At 40.3% G+C, this 20,325-nt stretch overlaps 1 protein-coding gene across 1 annotated transcript; it reads left to right on the top strand.

The window, feature by feature from the left end:
• Nucleotides 1–5,650: 5,650 nt before the first annotated feature.
• Nucleotides 5,651–20,325, top strand: LOC115008244 (fidgetin). Its single transcript, XM_029431706.1, has 3 exons — nt 5,651–5,762; nt 6,544–6,765; nt 16,427–20,325. Exons 2-3 carry the CDS (start codon nt 6,741–6,743, stop codon nt 17,578–17,580), a joined length of 1,179 nt encoding a protein of 392 aa, XP_029287566.1. The 5' UTR covers nt 5,651–5,762; nt 6,544–6,740; the 3' UTR covers nt 17,581–20,325.

Below are 20,325 nucleotides of genomic sequence, written 5' to 3'. Positions count from 1 at the left end.
ATTAAATCAACTCTTGTTTTACTTATTGCATCTTGTGTTTACATGTTTGTGATGTGTTTAATGAATTGTCCCACTAGGAGGCAGCAGAGTCACAATCCTGTCAAGTAAATTCTGCCCATGAGGACTTTGCCCTCCTAATATTTATTTTAATTCAAGACTTAATTTTAAGAAAGATAATCTGCTAATTGTGGTCCGAGCACTGGATCCTGAACATGAGGAGTCCAAACCTCCTTCCTCTCTCTTTTACTTCCCTCCCTACCTCTTGGCTATTTCCATTTTCATTGCACTGTCCCCTCCCTCCTTGTGCCGCACCCCTCCCCCGTTTTTCTTATCCTGAGGTGAGAACACAGTGTGCACATCTGGAGGTGATCCTGACTGCAAAGGAGTAGCCTGTTGGAAGGGGTATGAGGTTAAAGATGCACTGCACCCTGTATGTATATATCTATGTGTGCATGTGTGCCTCGAGGGTGTCATGAGACCCGGCCTCCCAAATGCTCCTGATTACAAACAGCTGGCGGGCTGTGGCCTCGACCAATCAGACAAGCTGCTGGCTGTGACATCAGGTGGAAGGAGGGAGGTGGTCAGGATATTTTAGATGGGTTTTTTTAGCCTCTGAATTAAATCAACAACATCAGGCTGATCCATTAAACTGTAGCACTAAAATGCTGCCAGCTGGTCAAGATACACATCATATTTAACCACTATGTCCTTTCAGCTTGTCTGTCTGTGTATTACATTGATTATTATAAAGTGGGTCCAGCATCATTATGGCTCATGGCCAGCACAGGGCCAATTAGCTGAGGAGGGACCCTGGGCCTAATGTCTCTGTTCTAAGACTTAAGCATTCAAAGAAATCCTTTGTGCTCATGGGAAGGTCCTGTGGTTTTTGCGAAGGAAAGCTGAAGAGCCAACGGGAGCTGGAATGCAGACAGGAATGCATTTTTTTCACTGCAGGACTGCCACAAAATATTAAATGATTAGCAGTCATTTGGGGGATTAATGATTTTCAAAAAATTGTTTTCAATTACTTTACTAGAGCATCTGACCTGATGCATTAGAGGGTTTTCACAACAGATTTGTCATGGCCGGATAAGCATTAGGTGCAACTAATTATATTAAGAATATGCTCTGTTTCTATGCCTCATGCATAATATCTGAAAGTGAGACACCTGAATGGAATATGGCTTTTATTACAGTTACAGCTGTGTTTGACAATCAAAATATCTTTCTTAAATAAATGTTTTGATTTACAATATGGTACACACAATAGTGAGTAGTTTCTGAGTGAGGAATGAAAGCTATTTGCTTTTTTTCCGAGAGTTAGATACGAACATTGATACCACTCTCATCCCCAAGATAAATATAAAGCTAAAGCCAGCAACCGGTTAGCTTAGCGTAGCGTAAAGACCTGAAACGGGGAAAACAGCTAGCCTGGCGATTTGTTTCTTTTACCATTTGGTTTTTGTACGGTCTAAACAAACTAGATACAACATGTTAATTAGTGAGCTTAAGAGGTGCTGGGAGGCAGATTTCATTTACTTTGGACAGAGCCATGCTAGCTGTTATGATAAGCCAACGGGCTGCTGGCCCAAGCTACGTATTTATCATGCAGACGTTAGAGAGGTATTGTTCTTCTCATCATACTCTAGGCAAGAAAAAGAATAAGCGTATTTCCCGCAGAGTGGAACTGTTCCTTATAAATCTTCATCTTCTGCCTATGGTTAATTGTTCAGCAATAGCATAATAAATAAATGTAGCGCATGACTGATAGCCTTTGTTCACAGAACAGGTTTTGACAAGAACAGGTTTAAAATAATAAAATTAATTATGGCTGCAGAGCTATCTTTAATTTGATTAGTAACACCTGTGCTTTTTCTACTATGACAAGTCAAAAGGTCTGTGTGAACTACTCTTGGTGCTAATTAAAGAGTGATTTATTGGTATGACTTAAGAATTCAACTCTAACATTCACCATATTGCGTTTGAGAGAAATAAAAGGAAAAAAAGACATTTTTGGAGGTACATTTTCTGGTTACAACAGCGTTACGTATATATTGTACAGTGTATGCCTCCTATAAACTCAAAGACAAAATTGTTGGTCATGTGTAAGATCCCACCAAAACATTCCTGTTTTTTTTCTCTGTTTCTATTTGACTCGCTGAGCTGTTGTCCTCTTTTCTCACTGAACAGAGGCGACTCTCGGCTCGTCCCTCCCCTCCATCAATCTCTGTCATAAATCTGTCAAGCGGAGAGAAAGGGAACTGCTGAATACAGATTTGTCAGCAATTAATCTAACCTCTATTACTAGACTTGGATATTGTGTTCTCTATAACAGAGAACAATAAGCCACTCTAACATGGAGCACTGCGCTGCATGTGTGTGTGGTGTGCAATCATGTGTGTATGCGTGTTTGAGGAAAAAAGTGCATGTGTGTGTGTGTGTGTGTGTGTGCATGCATTAAGCTTCCTTGGGTTGTGTTTCAACTGTTTTGTTGATTACATATAAAACCATGTGAATCAAAGTCCACATTTTTCTGCTCAGCATTATTATTTTTTGCTTTCATTGCCTTTTTAAACAACAGTACAAGCTGCTGGCAGACAGGTACCTGCCATTTAACCTTGAAGAGACATACAGTATGCTGAATGTGAGGCATTGACATTCTGCACTTGATGAGAAGTGCGGACACATGATGACTGTTAGTGAGTGCATACACATTTGCTGGTGTGTGTGTGTGTGTGTGTGTGTGTTTCTTGGCTCTGTCTTATTGATTTTTCTTAAGGATGTGGATTCTGGAGTCAATATCATGTTTCCCAGACAAGGAAACTATGAGGATAATAAATCAACAAAAATCAGCATTAGTAATATTAAGTGTTCATGTTTGCATGTTTCTGTGCTTATTCACAGCACATAAATTCATTTGAACAAATCCCATGAAAAGACCAAAACCTACTACGCATTAGTCTCTCAATACTCTGACCTTCTTACCGTGTCACACTCAGAGCCAGGCCTATGTGTCCCTGTCCTTCTGAAGACATAAATCTTTAACGTCAGCTCATACATATGCAGTTAGGTTTTTCAATTTCCTAAAAACATGTTTCTTGACTATTGCAGTACTTTGCCTATATTGTTATTTCCTCCGAATATGTTTATTGTATGCACCAAAGACCAAGGCAAATCTCTTATGCATGTGAATAACTATCTTGCCAATAAAGCCTTTTCTGATTCTAAGATGGACGTGTATACATGGTTGATTTAAAATAACCCATGTTTGTCATGATGAAGGAATATGTCACGCAGTGCAACAGTGTGACTCAGTAGTGTGTTTGTAATTGTTTTGTTTTTTTAACAAACAGTGGCGCTCTATGGCACAGTAGAATAAGACACTGGCAAAACCTGTTAGGGGGATTATTCATTGTTCGTTTTTGTCTCGTCAGTGGATTTGTTGACAGTCAGAACAATATAAAATATCACCAGATAATATCCATTGAGTACACGCTCAGTGCTGACAGTGACATTGCCTTTTGGAGACAATACACACATTTCCTGTTCTTTTTCCAAAGATTTCCTCTTCCTGTTTTGCCCTCTCTCCTCTCTGCCAGATGATTCACCGCTCACATTATTTTCTGTACATGTGAACATGCTCAGGCATGTGGGAATGAAAGTTGTACTCCCGCTTTTTAACTCTGTAGCCACAAGCTACTTTTGAAGGTATGGTCTTATTTTCATCACTAACCTCATTCCCTCTTCCTGCATGGACGCACGTACGCACACACACACACGTACACACACACACAATTATCATTACTGGGACAGTTCAGTGGAGCAGTGGGCCAGTGCTCAGCTGCTTGAGACAGAATTAGAGTGGCAAACAGCTGAGCTTCTCTGGGGTGCTATCATGTGACCTATCCCACCCACAGGGCCAAAGGGACCAACGTTTAGAGTTACCATTTCCAATTTCCAGCATAGCTGTTGTGTGTGTGTGTTTAAATCTGTCTTCCTGTGTGTAGTATCTGTTCCAGTAGTTGTAAGAGGAATTTCTCTCCTCTGTCTCTGCCAGTAAACTTGCTCTCCAACCTGCTGATAGCCGCACCTTTCTGTTCGCCTGTCATTAGCACACACTTTGCCCTTTGTCCCTCTGCTTGTCTCAGTGACCTGCTTAGGGCCACACGGCTACATGGGGAGGTGTTCCTGACGTAACAAGAGACCACATCTGGGGGAGAATGTATCAAACAGCCTACCTTATCTATGATGAAAAGAAAAGCCCCTGCAGCACATTTGGGATTGTTTAGATGTATTGTTTCCTAGCCTGAAAAATAACAGCGTGGCTTTTTTTTCAGTGTCCGTCAGCAAAGCAGGTAAGGGAGAAAGAGCTGAGCGCTGCACTAGCCATTACTCCTCACCTGACGAAAGGTCTTGTAACAAACCTCCACGGCTATTATTGGCAACAGTCTAACTGAGATGACAGTCCACTTATGGCTCACAAGAGCTTTATCTCCATTAATCAGAGGACACTGCAATCAGCAACTATTGTAGAGTTTTGGTGTAACGACGAGGTTATTATTATGAAAAGTGTTCCTTTTTGTTAAAACGGCGCTTTGTAATCATAGTCATGTGATTACGGTCCAAAAAAAATGAAATTGCAAAGGAGTGTTATAGTTTGAGCAGTGAACGACCTTCTGAAACACGGCTCACACATGTCAAACATGTGCCTGTGTGTGTGTGTTGTTGGGGGGGGGGGGGGAGAGATCAGGGCCCAAAGCAGAAGGAGTGTGTCCTGCAGGGCCTTGAGTGTTTACAGCAGAGTAACATGAGGAGTGGACCAGCTTGTCCCGCCTACTCCATAACTCTAAATGCAGAACCACAGCTGTGTTTCTATGTATGAGTTACTGGGGAGCAAAAATAGGGACTAAAGGGAAATAGTTAAATGAGCCCATGAAAATAAAATGATATAAAAAGCAGTGTGAGTTTATATTAGAACATCAGGTATTGCGTTGATCAATTACAGATGAAGAAATGTACCCACTTCTTAGTCAAAGGGTTGAGGCCAATGTGGAGGTCATTTACTGCTGCCCATGCATGTGTGCAGGCTAGTGTGTGTGTGTAAGGGGGGATGGGGTACCACAGGAATTAGGTAATATTGACATGGTTCTTTCAACTCCACCCTCCCAACACCACTCAGATCAATGTACCAGATCAATAGAAGTCATTGACAATAACTGAACTTCTCATGTGATCAGTGAAGGAGAAAATTCACTATTTTTCAGTAGCGTGTGCCCCCACATGCCCATTCATCACACTGAAGGTCTGCAATAAAAAACAAAAACATGCAAACACACTTGCACATAAGACCATACACAAATGCACACACGCCGAAATTTATGCAAACACACACAGCAGGGGGAAACAGGCTATTCTCTGACACTGTATGATTGGTCACTTTTTCCCTCTCTCTCCCTTTCTACTGAAATAGTTTTAACAAAAGAGAGGGAGAGGGAGGAGGGGGAGGGGTGGCTTGGTTGGGGGAGGGGATGTATGTGCTGCTCTGTTGTCACTGGGCGAGGGAGAACGAGAGGGGGGAGGGAGAAGGGAGCTGCAGGGAGAGCAAGCGAGGGAGAGAAGGATAGGGTCCCAGAAGAGAGTACAAGCTGCACACACACACATACACACTCACATGTACATGTCGGCTCCCCTGTTGTACTTTGTGGAATAGTGGATTACTTTCCAAATTGATCCACTCGTCCAGCAAATCCAGGCATGATCAGGTCAGTAACCATTTAGTCACTTGTTGAGAAAATGTTTTGCTTTTATCTCCTTTCAGCAGGAATGTCAATGTTTCTGCTGCTTCTTGCACATTCCTGTCATTTCCAATGCTCTCTATTCCCTCTTTTATGTGCTGCTTACTCCATTATACTTGCTATAGTTTCTCTTCTTTACATATACGTATGACATAATCAATAGTTTGTCCTTTATATGTCAAACCAGGTTACATGTCTTTGCACTCTCCTATTTTTCCCCTCATGTATTTCATGTTAGACATGATAGCTTCCTTGTTCTGCAGAGAGTACAAAGTTCCTGTGGCTGTTGTGGTTTGTAGTGTTTGTGTTGAAACGTGGGTGGCTTCAAAGAATTAGAAACTTGTCTCCGCTGGCCGTGCGGTTTTGTGGTCAGAGGGTAAAAGCCCCCTCTCTGTCAGTGCATTTAGCGTTCAAACTCTCTCTTGATCGGACGCTCACACACGTGCATGCACATAAACAGACAGAAAAACTGAGGAAAGCAAAAGTGAGCATGTGAGAAACTCATTATGAGTCAATATCAGTTGCTTTCTGCAAGTATTTATCTTATTATTTTCACTTTTATATGAGAATATTGAATTCACCAATTAATAACTGCAAGCAAAATATGGGCTTTCTTTCTGTTTATACATGAATTGATTTCTCAAAATTTCCCTATAATCTGGCCTTGAGTGGCCGAAATCAAAACAAACACTCTCGTTTTATTCACTGTGTGTTTTGGCTCTGACATTGGCATGTGTATGCTCTTCAGGTGGCAGCGTGTCGGAGCGGTGTTGAACTGTGAAATGAACCATGGAGGGGTCCAGGAGGCCAGTCACTAGCCGAGCCAACAGCCGCACAAGCAGCAGCAGGAGAAGCAGGAGGCCCCGCAGCATGCAGCTGGGCCCTCACTAGCACCAAGTGGACCCGGTCCCCCCCCCCCTCTTCACCTGGGGCCAGGGCTGCAGAATGCTCAGTCCTGTCACCCCATACAGTAAGTCTGCACTGCTTTTTAAAACGTTTTTATTTTTTTACACGTGTGTACACAGCCCGTGTGCTTGGATTAATATGTTGGTATTGTCCAATGATGGGTCTGAGGCTGCACGTGAACAATGCCACCTCGATTGGTTTGAGTTTTTCTGTACAACTTCTTCTTTTGTCCAGGGCTCATCTCCTGTGGCTCAGTAGAGGGAAGCGAGGGGCTGGGGGGTCTCAGAGAAGTCATTTTGAGAAGACAGATATGCTAATGGCTTTAACAGCTGAGTCTTCAGGCTTTGCATTGAGGAATTTCACAGAAAGTGTTCATTTGCTGTTTTTTCAGCCCCTCCATGTGAATATAGTAAGAATTTGTTGAAACAGACAGCAGCAAAAGCACCACTGTCTTCCTAAGGAGCAGCGTGCACTTGTGAAGCAGTGCAGAGGAGCAGTTATTCAGAGCTTTTCTTTAAGAATGGAAGATACATAAAATCATGGTCATACTTATTTTGAAACAATGATAGCACTATCCCACCTTAATGTATCTATATAAATGAACTTAAATGTAAAAGCTTGTACATATGTTTGCATTATTAGTATGTAAAAGCAGATTAAATCACATAAATCTCTGCGACACATCACAGTATAGGCCTCGCTTGTGTGCTAATCATGAGAGGTTGCTATCCCGGCTGATGAATATGCTCATATTGATTGACTGGGCTATTGATTCGGCCAAGCTTTAACAGGATTACAACGCTAACCTGATTGGAATAATGCAACAGGGATTTATTGATAGGTTTTAATATTCTAAAGAGCGACGCAGATGCACAGAGACAAACCACGGAAAACTTCCAGGGAGAAGGAGGGAGTTCTTTCTGAGCGGACAGAAGTTTTAGTAACGTACGTATGTCACATTCCTCCCTCAAAAAGACTCACAGCGTCACGTTAGATTTCCTACCACAGATACTTCGACTACACACAATCCTATGATGCCAGTAATGTTTTACAACCACAACTACTCAAACCAAATCTCACAGAATCACACACACACAGACACACACACACACTCAAACAAGTAAACATACAATCACAATCAACCACACCTCATCATGGGCTATGTCTATAATGATGATTAGCAGTTTTAGCCACCAGTTACCAGGGTGAAGCGATTCTGTGGATAAAAGCCAGATCGTTAGTAACCTGGTGTCACCAGCTCCTCATTAGTCCTGTATAGAGGGACAAATAAACATCACCCTCCGCCTCCATTCACACACACACATTAGTCCTCCATGGCAATCACAAAAGCTCGTAAAGCAAATTGTAGCACACCTTAGATCCTCATTAGGTGGTATAGTTAAGACCTGTGCTGCTGGTGGTAAAATGACAGAGAAAGAGCAAAGTGAAGGGCAGATGGAGGGGGACGTGAGGAGGGACTGGTCAGCTGCAGCCTGATATATGAGTGGACACAATAAGCAAAGAGGGGCCAGGCCAGCCTCTGCCACATGTGTGTGTGTGTGAGCTAAAGGAGTGGGGGAGGGGGAAACTGACCACACAGGCTCGGACACACGGTCCTGTCTTTGCTACAGCACAGAGAGAAGGAGGGAGGCCTAAAGAAAGGAAGACGTTGGGGGGGGGGAAATCAGAGTGAAAGAAAAGTAACACAATTAAATACAATGAGAGGAAAAAGGAGGATAGACATTTTTCAAAGTAAACTAGTTTCTCAGTCGTGCTTTGAGATAAATCTGTGTGATGTGTCCGTTTTAGTGGGTAAAACCACAATCTGACTTAAAGCGCAATGTGATTTGAAGTAAGAAATGACTTGTAGGTTAAGAGGTGTGTAAAACATAACTTAGATAAGGTACAGTAGTTGATTGACTGACAGCAGTTTGGCCTGGTGGACTGTGCAGGCCTGGAGCAAAGGGGGAAGGGGAAAAGGGTGGGAGAGGGTTTTTTTTTTCCTCTCATCAGCAGATCCTCCTTCACACTGGCTGCAGCGTTTAGACTTACATAACAATCTAACCCTCATTCACTCTGTAAGCAAAGAAGACATAGATAGCTGTGTGATGTGTGTGTGGTCCATTGTATATTGAGAATCTCGACATGCTCCGTGTATATTCATATCCCATTTCTCCTCTGATGTATTGATCTTCCAAGCAGTGGTGTGAATTAGCCCTAACTAATACAAATTGCCCAATAATGTGCGACCAGCTGATAGGGCATGTTCTCTGGCTGCCTTCCTTTAGCCTGAGAGTGGATGCTGCGTGCTGAGCGTATGGAGAGGATATGTGCTTTGTAAATAGATCTCAGGTTAGATTCCTGGCATTCCAGCCGCCTGACTCATCCGATAGATGACTAAGAGCTCCTCTGCCTGTTGGCCAGAAGAAGCTAAACACAGCGCCCAAAGCACAATATAGGAGTTTGCTTGAGCCTGTGTGTTCTTCTGGGTGTGTATTTCTGAGTGTCTGTCCATCCTCAGGAAATGTAAGTCTTTGTTTATTGTGAGTGGAGTAAAAAGCACTAACAGAGGACCTTTCAGCTCCAGATTTTTGTTTCCAGCCTCTAATGCCTCACAACCCCCAAATCCCCATTCCGGTCAACCCCTTCCCCCACACGCACTTTCATCTAATTAACCCCTAATTACTCATACTGACCATGCAGTGGACTGCGAGTCAAGCTAGCCTGCACTGATGCACATAATACATCCATGACTTGCATAAATGTGTTTTCCTTAAAAGAGAAAATCATTTGGTGAATATATTACATATCCCATCGATGATCATCGGAGACTCATTAAGACGTGACGGTTGGAGCACTGAAACTGGTTTTAGTGGAGGTTGTTGACAGCTCAACAGAGAGCTGCGAGTTACACTCAGTCCCTCTCTTTATTGGATTGATCCGTTCCTGTTACAAACACACGACTACCTGCTTTCAGGGTTTCTGCAAGTTTCAACAAGTGAAATGTAGGACTTCTAAAGAACACATAGAATTAAATAAAAAAACCCATTTGTATGTTGCGCTCATACTGGCAGAGGGATAGAGTCCTAGAATGACTTACAAGTACATGCAATAATTGACATTATTATTATTAAACAATATAATAGTAATACACTATTTAACAGCAATGAATATATTATACGGTTAGTTTACTGAGGAAAACCTTTCAATTCAATTCATTCATAAAAGACTTACAAAACCTAATTTACATAAAAAAGCTAAGGATTAAAACATGGAGGCAAGAAAAAAGAAACTAATTCTGATAACCCTCTTGTTAATTTGCAGCTCATTTTAAGACCTATAAAATCGAATTCAAGACAATCGTAGGACACATTTTAAGACCCACAGAAACCCTGGCATTACACATTGGTGCGTACAAACACACACACTCACACACACACACACACACACACACACACACACACACACACACAACATGCTTATTTTTGATGTTTTGGTGAACCCCGAGGCCGTGTAGGATCCATGTATGGGTCTTGATTCGGACAGAAGAGGAAGAGTTTACCTCACTTCCTGCTCTGGGTAGATTAAAGGAGACTTACTTGCTTGTGTTGGGATGATTAATTACACGCACACTCAAGTCCGATTTATAATTGCGAGTGTCATGGCAGCTACACTGTAGGTCACTGTGGTGTTTCTCTGGGTTCCCAGAGGATTTCGCCGCAGCCTACAATCGCCTCTAACCACATGTATATAACTACATGCAGTGTCTGCTTGGGATGTTAGTATTTCCCTCTAACCTCGTTATGCTTGATCCCCTCTTGCCACAACACGCTCAGTGCTCTCACAGGCCATCCCCTCTTCTGATCTAATCTCGCTCTTCTCAATAATGCTACATGAATCTTTCATCTCGCAAAGCCATTTTGAAGCGTAAACGTTTCCTTCACCACAACTGTTACTGGTCTATGTGATGAAGTGAAGGTGAGAGTATGTTAACATAACTATGTTTGGATTTAGAATAAATGCATAATAGCAAAAGTTCCTACTTGTCTGCCAGAGGCCGCCTTTTTAGTGTCACATCACCTCAGCTAGAGGTCAGGTGTCTGAGGTTTCTGCATAAGTACAAATGATTAGACATTCTCATTCATTTCAATGTGAGAAAGATCCCACCGCAAAGGGCTCTGGCAAGAAAAGGCAGCAAACACTGATCTGTAGATACATTGAGTGTAGGGCACTGCACATGCAGTACGTTGTCAGAAGGTTTCAATATGTTAGAAACATATTGAACACAGGGAGAAAAGTGTATTTTCTTATGTGTTTATGTTTTTTAGGACTTTTCAACTTTAAAACATTTGTTAGAAAAGTAATCAAATGTAATAAAGTACATTATTTTGATTAAGTAATTAAATTTATAACTAGGTTATTATAATTATTTTTACTAGGGTAACTGGTAATCTGTTACATATCTATAGTAACTTGGGGTGACGTAGGACGTAGTGACAGCGCAGCATAGATAACATATTTCTTAAATAAACCGCCTGCTCTTTCATGCTCTGGCTTTCTTTGGTTTTCTCATCCCTGCTAGCTTCCCCTCCATCTGATGTGTCCTGTAGCCAAACTGCTGCAGGACAAAAGAGGAAACACTGGTGCTGGTCGACAGTATGATAATCACAATGATTAAGGAAAGCTGTCATAGCATCAAGTCGGCTTAGTACTCATCTTTGTCTCTTGGTAAGCCAAGCATGGCCAAGAATGGAGGGGTGTTTCCAAGCCCTGAGCCAACATGAGGTGCTAGATTAGGGCTAGGGGCTCCCTCACTCATCCCTTCTAATACCCCAACCCTGTGCCCTAATATCCTCACTTTAACACAGATGTCTGATGCTACAGCACTCGTGAACAGTAAGAGGTTTTAATCTGCCGCAGGAATTCCTGGAAAATAGGCAAACATGGTCGCATTCTCTTACATTTCTTCTTATTAAGAAGCAGTCTTGGTAAAATAAGAACTATTTTACTGTGTACAAAGAGAAAGAATGAGGAGTTGGGAATATAATGGGAGCGTGACTGAATTTGTAATATTGGTCATCTGATAGAGAACACAGAGTTACATTAACACACTCTAGTTTTCCCCTTTGAGACATTTCAGTCTTTTTAGTAATTAGTGCTTTCCTATAATAGGTACGATATACCCTCTATTAGGTAGATCTACTGTATGGACTTGTATCTCGTGGTGTCATCTGCCGATACAGTGTGTAACAAAACAACAGTTTTTTCTTTCAATAAGAAAGAAACAGGTGAAAGTTTGACACGACAATTATTACCAGTATTAATGGCCAAGTCACTACTGCCTAGGGCTGGGCGGTGTGAGCAGATTCACTTCATGTTTCTATAACGATATACATCATGATAGAGTATGTTTCTGGTAATTCAATAACCAAATAGTCTATATATGATATAACCACTAAATTTATAAAAATAGTCCGAGCCTATACCACAACAGAAACGATATAGAAAGTATACGCTGTAGACATTTCTATATCGTCATATTGCCCAGCCCTAACACTTCCTTTAAACAATCTTATTTCATAGTTACTGCCATAACAAAGAAAATCAATATCATTTTGTGCTATTGCACACAAACATAATCAAGTAAGATAATCGTTGCTTAGCCTTGGAATAAAGCCTTCCTTGATTTTTAAGTTTACAGTCAGCCTAAGGAGTAAGCTCAGCAGTGGTGATGCTTCTTTAATTCTTGTCCACGACTGTCAGATTGTCACAGAGCACTGACACTGCCATAAGCCTCGTGTGCTCTAATCCTTCATTAGACTGGGACTGGAATGAGTGTGTAAACATTGCAACCAGGCCACAGATTATTTCAACACACATGATTCTTCATATAGTGATGGATTTCATATTGTAGATTAATGTTCTGTCCGTCTGCAAGAAGTGTGTATGTATTAAAGCATTTCTAAAAACATATATATAATATATTTAGCATTTAGCTGAAGTCTGCAAAGAGCTGCAGAATGATTTTCATTGGGAGAACAAACAAGTTTTTCAGATTACAGGGAGTCATCTGATACTATACGACATTCACATCTTCCAATGAACACAACTGTTTTCCAGGTTCTTATCTTCCAATCAACTATATATACTATATATATATATATATATACACTATATATATATATAGTATATACATATATACTATATATATATACTATATATTATAGTATATATACATATATACTATATATAGTAGATATAGACATATATACTATATATGTATATATATACTATATAGTATATAGATAGATAGAGATAGAGAGGATAGATAGATGAGATGAAGAGAGAGGAAGAGATATAGAGATTAATATAGATATAGAGATAGAGAGGTATTAGGAGAAGAGATGAATGATAAGAGAGAGGAAATGAGAGATTAGAGAGAGACATAATAAGACGATATAACTCTATTCGAAGTAGATAGTATCTATATATATACTATATATATAGTATATTATATAGATTATAGATACTATATATATTAGACATATAGTAGAGACACATAGATATACAGAGATAGACACTATATATAGAATATATAGAATAATAGACTATATATATATATATACATATATAATATATACATATATATACACAGATATATACTATATATATACTATATATATATATACCATATATATACTATATATATATATACTATACATACACATATATATATATATACTATATATATATTTAGTGTATATATATATATACACATATATATATACACATATATATATATATACACACACTATATATATATATATATATATATATATATATATATATATATATATATATATATATACACACACTATATATATACATATTTATAAAACGGACATGTCAAATCAAGCAATCTGATTGGTTCTTAGCCGTGATATAATGAGCGTATATCACGGGTAGAATTGTAGTTACTTTTCACAACAAGTCAGTATCCCTCAGCGTCTGACAAAAAGCTACAACCGTTACAGCTGTTAAATTATGTCCGTTAAGAAACAAACTTACAAAGCTTTACTATGTAAATAAGAACAGAGTTCCATTCATTCGGTTGCTTTTATCATAAATAATATCAGCGTGAAATGACAATAATCAAACACGTACTATACAGGCTGAAACACAGACATGTTTACAGTTCAATCTGCTTCCGGGTTCCGGTCGCGCATGCGCCAATACAAGGGACTGTCCATTTATGCAATCCGTATAGTACAACGTTCTCTACTATGGAGGAGTGGATTGATCAGTGCCTATCGCCAGATAAAAAAGACCCTAAAAGACGACATGCAGAGCTACGTGTAGAGCAGGTAGACCAAATGGAAAAAAACGAAACGAACAGAACACCGCGCTAACTGTTAGCGCGCTAGCTGTTAGCACTATGTTTTGTGCAGAAGGCAACGGAGGGACTATTTTATTTTGAACATCATTATTTAATAATAAAAACTATTTAAATTGGAGTGTGTATTTTTCTTTCATATTGCCACACTTGGTAACCGTTTTATAAAAGCAATAGCTCACTTCAGACCGTGATATATGGTCATTATATCACAGTTAAGGGGGTTGAACCACGCCCCTTAACTGTGATATAATAAGCATATACCACGGCCTGTGGTGAGCTATTGCTTAAATATACACTATATATATATATATATATATATATATATATATATATATATATACATATACACTATATATATATATATATATATATATATATATATACATACTATATACACATATACACATTTATATACATATATATACTATATATACACATATATATACTATATATATATACATATATATATATATATATATATATATATATATATATATATATGTATATATATATATATGTATATATATATATATATATATATATATATATATATATATATATATATATATATATATATATATATATATATATATATAAACCCTGATGGCTTCTTCCTGGTGAACATTTAGTGTATCTCCTCTGGTTTTTCCAAAGGACCTTTCGGGGCTCTGATATTGACATGGAACTTTTTGGCTCGGTTGCTCCACAGTAGGCACTGTGGTTAGGGTTTAGGGGGCTTAGGGGCTTCCTGACCCTGCGCCCAGAAGACCCATTCAGTAATCAAGCCATGATCTGTAGATTACTGTTAAATACAATGAATATAACCCTCTGGTATTTTCCTAGATTGTGATGTGCAGTGATTTAGATTATGACCTTAGTGTACAGAAGGATCTCTCATATTCCTTCCTGAGATATTGTGTTTAGCTAGATATGAATGTGTGTTGGTGGGAATATAAACAGTTTTCTGCCCTGTGCCAATAATGTTTTTGTGCACGGGATGAGCACCGTAACCAATCAGAATTCCCAGGAGCATAGGGTGGAGTTTGTGCTGGTCGAGAGCGCTCCGATCCCTGGATTGGATGAGTGGAATTATTGGGTTGAAGGATAATTTAATTCAGGGATCAACATGTGGACCGTTTGAGGCCCATCTGTTTCAAAACAGTTTCAGACCAGACGTGTGAGTGAGTAAGTGTGTGTGTCAACACCTGCCACTTCTGCTTTTTATGCATTTTAAAATCTTCAACAGGCATGGCCCAATACATAGAACATCTAGATAAACGGGCTTGAATAGAGATGGAACAATACGTCTATTACTTGAAGGACAATTAATCAGCAATTATTTTTGATCATTCTCATTTTTTTTACATTTTCTGGTTCCAGGTTCTCCAGTATGAATTATTTGTCCATCCCTGTTGGTGAAACTGCGGCAGTAACTTCTTCCTCTGTCCTGTGCTGTTGCGGGGAAGCCCCTCTGGCTCAGGCCCGAGGTCAGGACAGTTTATTAATAATCTCCAATGCCTGGAATGTCAGAGTAATGCCAGTTCAAAAAGACCAGGCCTGCAGAAGCCAATCAAAGCCCACGACCACTAAACCAGTGGATCAATTGTTTGTGTAGATGTTTATGTATTATCTAACATGGCATGTGGAAATCAGATCAAATTAATCAGTGCACTTGTAATAGTGTTCCTGGATATACTGGTGCGGTCTCTCAGTGTGTAGTATAATAAAAAAACTACTCTGATCCCCACTCTCCACACGGACCCCACCTCCTATTCCCCCCGTTCAGCAGACCCCTGAGGTTTGGGCCGAATTAGATCACACGCTCGGTGGGGATGGCTTTGTGGACTAAGAGAGTCACAGAGAGACAACAATGGCTCTAATGTGAGAGAGGCAAAGGCAGAGGGCAGCCTGATAGAGGCTTATCGCCGTGGAGACCAAGCTGGGGGCTATGTTGCCGGCTTCACATAAAGATTACAACAGTTGTCCCCTGCCTGGATGAGACTGTGTAGAAGAGCACAGGCTAAGCATTGACATGATTCTGGAAAAGGGGCGGTCAGCCGATGTGATTATGAGGGCAGATATTCATGAAGTTTTGGAAGAGGCTAAATATAATAAAAAAAAACTATCTGGTCGAGATAAAATGCTGTATAAGCTGTATGTATGTTTCATTTAACACATCTTAAACATTTTGGAGGGTTCCTGATCTTCAAAAAAACAAACATAAATATATATATATATATATATATATATATATATATATATATATATATATACATATATAATGTCACTATTGTGTGAACTAACTCAGCTTTGGTCTTGTATCTGTCAGGTCTGTTGAAGATGCACTGGTCCCCGGAGCACGCCGCCCCCTTATCTCAGTGGCCTGAGCAGCACCTAGATGTCACCTCTACCACCTCACCGCCGTCTGGCCACAAACACGACCCTTACGCCACAGCTGGTCGCCGTGGCTATGCCCCTGGAGGTTACCCTTGGGCCAGTGATGACATATCAGCCCTTACAGCTTCTTCTCTGCTCAAACGCTACGCTGAGAAGTACTCGGGTTTGGAGCTGTCCTATGATCGCCCTCCTACAGGGGTCTACCCAGAGCCTGGAACTTTCCTGAAAACTGAATCTGAGCCATGGGCTCTGGGTCAGGGCATCGAGTGTTACCCTGGACTGGAGGCATTAACTGGCACCAAGGTGGGCTCTCTATCTGTGGGCATCCCAGCCACAGGAAGTGTGACAGTAGTGAGCAGTAACTTGGCCTCTGAGCCAGGTTATAGTGGCGCTGGCACCTGCAGTGCTCCGTCATCTCAGGAATACCCTCCTGCCTACAACAGCACCTATCTGTCCTCAGGATACTGCCCTCAGCCCAGCGCAGCACTTCCCCCTGGCTCTCTACACTCTTTGCAGGCCGCACCCACTCTAGTGCCCAGCTACAGTGCCAGCACTCCTGTCTACAACTACCCTCCAGGGTGCTACCCCCAAACCAGCCTGTCCTCTGGATACAGCCACCCCAGTGCCTCCTACCTGCCCCCTGGGATTAGTGCCCCAACTCCTCTGGCCCCTAGACCCACCATGGTGGGGGGCAGTTACAGCTACCCATCTCACAGCCTTGGAGGGAGCTCCGAGGGAGGGGTGCCGCTGAAACGCAAGGCCTTTGAGATGGCGGAGGAAGGACAGGAGGGAGCAGAGGTGGAAGGATCCCGCTACAGAAAGTACGGCAACGGTCATAGTAAAGGCCACGGCAACGGGCACGGCAATGGCTACGATATGAGCGGCTCTGCCTCAGACCCACAGGCCTACAAACCTGGAAAGCCCATGATGTCACCCCCTTATGGAGGAGCAGGGGACTACAGCCCACCATCAGGCCTGGCAGGAGAGAGTGTGTCAGGGGAGCACAACTTTCCTCAGCAACAGAGAATGTCTATGAAGATACCCTCATCGCACACACGATCTGAGGACCCCACTGCAGGGCGCTGACGACACTGAGAGGATCTCTCTCTTTGAAACCAACCAGGGTTCTTAATCCAGGGAACAAAATTGGATTAGTCAATGAAAGGTTTAATTTCACTAGCGAACACAAGAGGGCACAAGACTGGTATTTCTTATGTATCTTTACCATTTTCATTATTCCTGTTTTTCCAAAGATTCACAGGGGCATTTGCCCGGTAAGGTTGAGGTAAGTCTTAGGGGTGAGGTTAAGGTTCTCTACATAGATAGCTTTAAGACAGTCTAACGTATGAGTGTCTGTTTCTCTCAGGATCCTATTTATTTCCTTTCTGCTACTGCTGCAGCCGCACTGCAACGTGTGCTGTTTTAGAAGTGTGGCCATTATGTATGTAAAAGGAGTTTGACTGCAATACGTTCTACCGCACCACAAAAATCATTACCGACCAAAAAGTAAGGAGAGCAATAACTGAAATGGTGAGATTGCCATACTACTTCAGCACAATCACTGCTACTTTACACAGCTGACTCCGAGGCTCGGTGTGTCACCCGGCCTTGAGAAATGAATGTTTCCCAGCTCATCCCTCGCTTTCCCCCTAGCTTTACTCATTCTTGACTTTTTTTCAGCTTCTTTTCATGTTTCTTGATCTTATTCTATCCCGGTGTCCTGCTTCTTGTTCGCAACCTTTTTCATTGCAGAACAACCTTTTGTTTTTTTTGTCCAGTTTATACATTACAAGCTGCTTATCAAATGATTACATATAGTATACATGAAGCCGCCCTTTAAAATTGTTTTAGTTTAAAGAAAGGGGAATAATCTAAGATTGTATGTTCATTTAAAAATGTATTTAGCATTCACACAATGACAGCATACGAGTAGATGCGGATCGTCTTCAAAGTGTGTTGTTTACTTGCAGATTTCTTCTGAACTTGGAAATAACAAAGAATCTGCGAATATTGGTGCAGCTTACGCCTTTAATATTACAACTATTACAATAAATAATGAGTATAGAAAACAACCGAAAAACAAACAACCATGCTTAAGTCTGCATACTGCAAAGATTCACTCAGAGCGAACGGTTTAAAAGCCTGTTTGTTACTTCTGTTTGGATGCACAGCCCAGACTGAGAGGCATGCAAGTCTCAGAGGAGGATGAATGCGTCCGAGTGAGTGCCTCAAACTATTTTTGCTCAACATTATATTCTTTATGATCATCTTACCTGCTTGTCTGCTATAGGATTTACATTTTTTTTTTTTTTATATGCATTCTCTTTACTTTTGCCTCTCAAAAGGATGATTTATAGTCGTGTTATTGAATACTCAGGAAGAATAATGTTACCTCAGAATGATAAAATAAGAATGTATGTTATTACCTTAGGGTGTTTGTAAGGAGCTTTATGGAGCAAGATGAAAACGGAGCCATGGCTTTTATTAAGAGCAAAACATACTCTGAACACTTCAGGGAAACCATGAACTTACAAGGCCTTTGATGCTAACAATAGAAAACGCACGCACGCGCACACACACACACACACACACACACACACACACACACACACACACACACACACACAGCTTCTTAGCTCTGGGAAAATGAAACTTGAGGTTTTTGTACCAAGGCCTGAAATGTTGAATGTAATTCAGATATTTTTTTTAAAAGGACAATACATGCCATAATGTACATCGATGATGTTTTTAGATATACAAAACATATTTTCTTCATGTATAAATGTAATTCTCTTATAGGTTTTTGGTGGAGAAATGAATGACATGTTAAGTGTTAGTGTAGTTAGCAGTGGGGAAAAGGTTTTTTGTGGACAAACTCGAAATAAAGCACTCCTGATAAACAACTTTTGACATATCAAGACGTACACATATTACATTATATGCTCTATAATAAGTATGTTTATTAAATGTCTTAATAAAGAGTCCAATTTTAAAGTATGTTAAAACCGCTTGACACAGTGTCACCAGTCAATCAGCTTCATTTGAGCTCTAACATGAATTAACAACATGAAGAAGGGAGAAGTTAAATATTTAGCAAGTATGTGCACTGTCAAAAAATATGTACAGTTACAACTGTAAATCCTTTTTTTTTAAACGAGTTGTAGCTTTGTTGCTCCACTAATGCCATCCCTTCATAAATTGTGCCATATCAATATTTCTTTGGCAAAATTAAGAACTCATGCCTCAAAGCATGCCCAGAGAGTGGATCCCCTTTAATAGTAAGATTTAGGCTGAAACGCAGCTTCAGATTTAGTCTTAAATTCAATGTGATGAAAATGTATTTTAATTTGGAAATATATTCATAAAATTGAGCTTGCTGAAAAAAAACCATCACAAAAATATTTAGCTTCAAAATATGCTGGAGTAAAAATAGATTAATAAAAAGGTGTTACGCAAAAAACAACGTGTTCTTACCCCCAGATTAAAAAAAGTATTTAAGCGCTTAGCTACAAAAATGGAATGCTCTTCAATGCCACACAAAGAATGTGCTCTACATTAACCTACACGCTGGTGTTACTCTGATTCATTGAAGTAATGAGTTGAATTTGTCCAACTGATGGAAAAAAGCATTTCAGTGTTATCTTTCAGTTGTACTTTTGTTGTATCTTGTACATTCTCTGTAACCATTTCTACCTCATTTTGAAGACATTGTACATGGAAATATTTATTTCATGTCATTTCACATGCCAGTTTAAGGAGCAATGTTTCCAATGTTTTTGACCTGTTATAGTCTACCTCACTAAAGACTGTTGTGTCATGGAAATGAAGATA

The sequence above is a fragment of the Cottoperca gobio genome, chromosome 5 (assembly GCF_900634415.1).
Source record: "Cottoperca gobio chromosome 5, fCotGob3.1, whole genome shotgun sequence".
Classification (NCBI taxonomy): Eukaryota; Metazoa; Chordata; class Actinopteri; order Perciformes; family Bovichtidae; genus Cottoperca; species Cottoperca gobio.
Note: the sequence above shows the minus strand (reverse complement) of the source record. Positions and strands in the feature narration are given on the sequence as shown.

Bases quoted from the DNA above. Each gene is read 5' to 3' on its own strand.
- LOC115008244 (XM_029431706.1), top strand. From the start codon at position 6,741: ATGCTCAGTCCTGTCACCCCATACA. The intron at 6,766-16,426 runs GTAAGTCTGCAC...TGTATCTGTCAG, and splicing joins CAGTCCTGTCACCCCATACA to GTCTGTTGAAGATGCACTGG.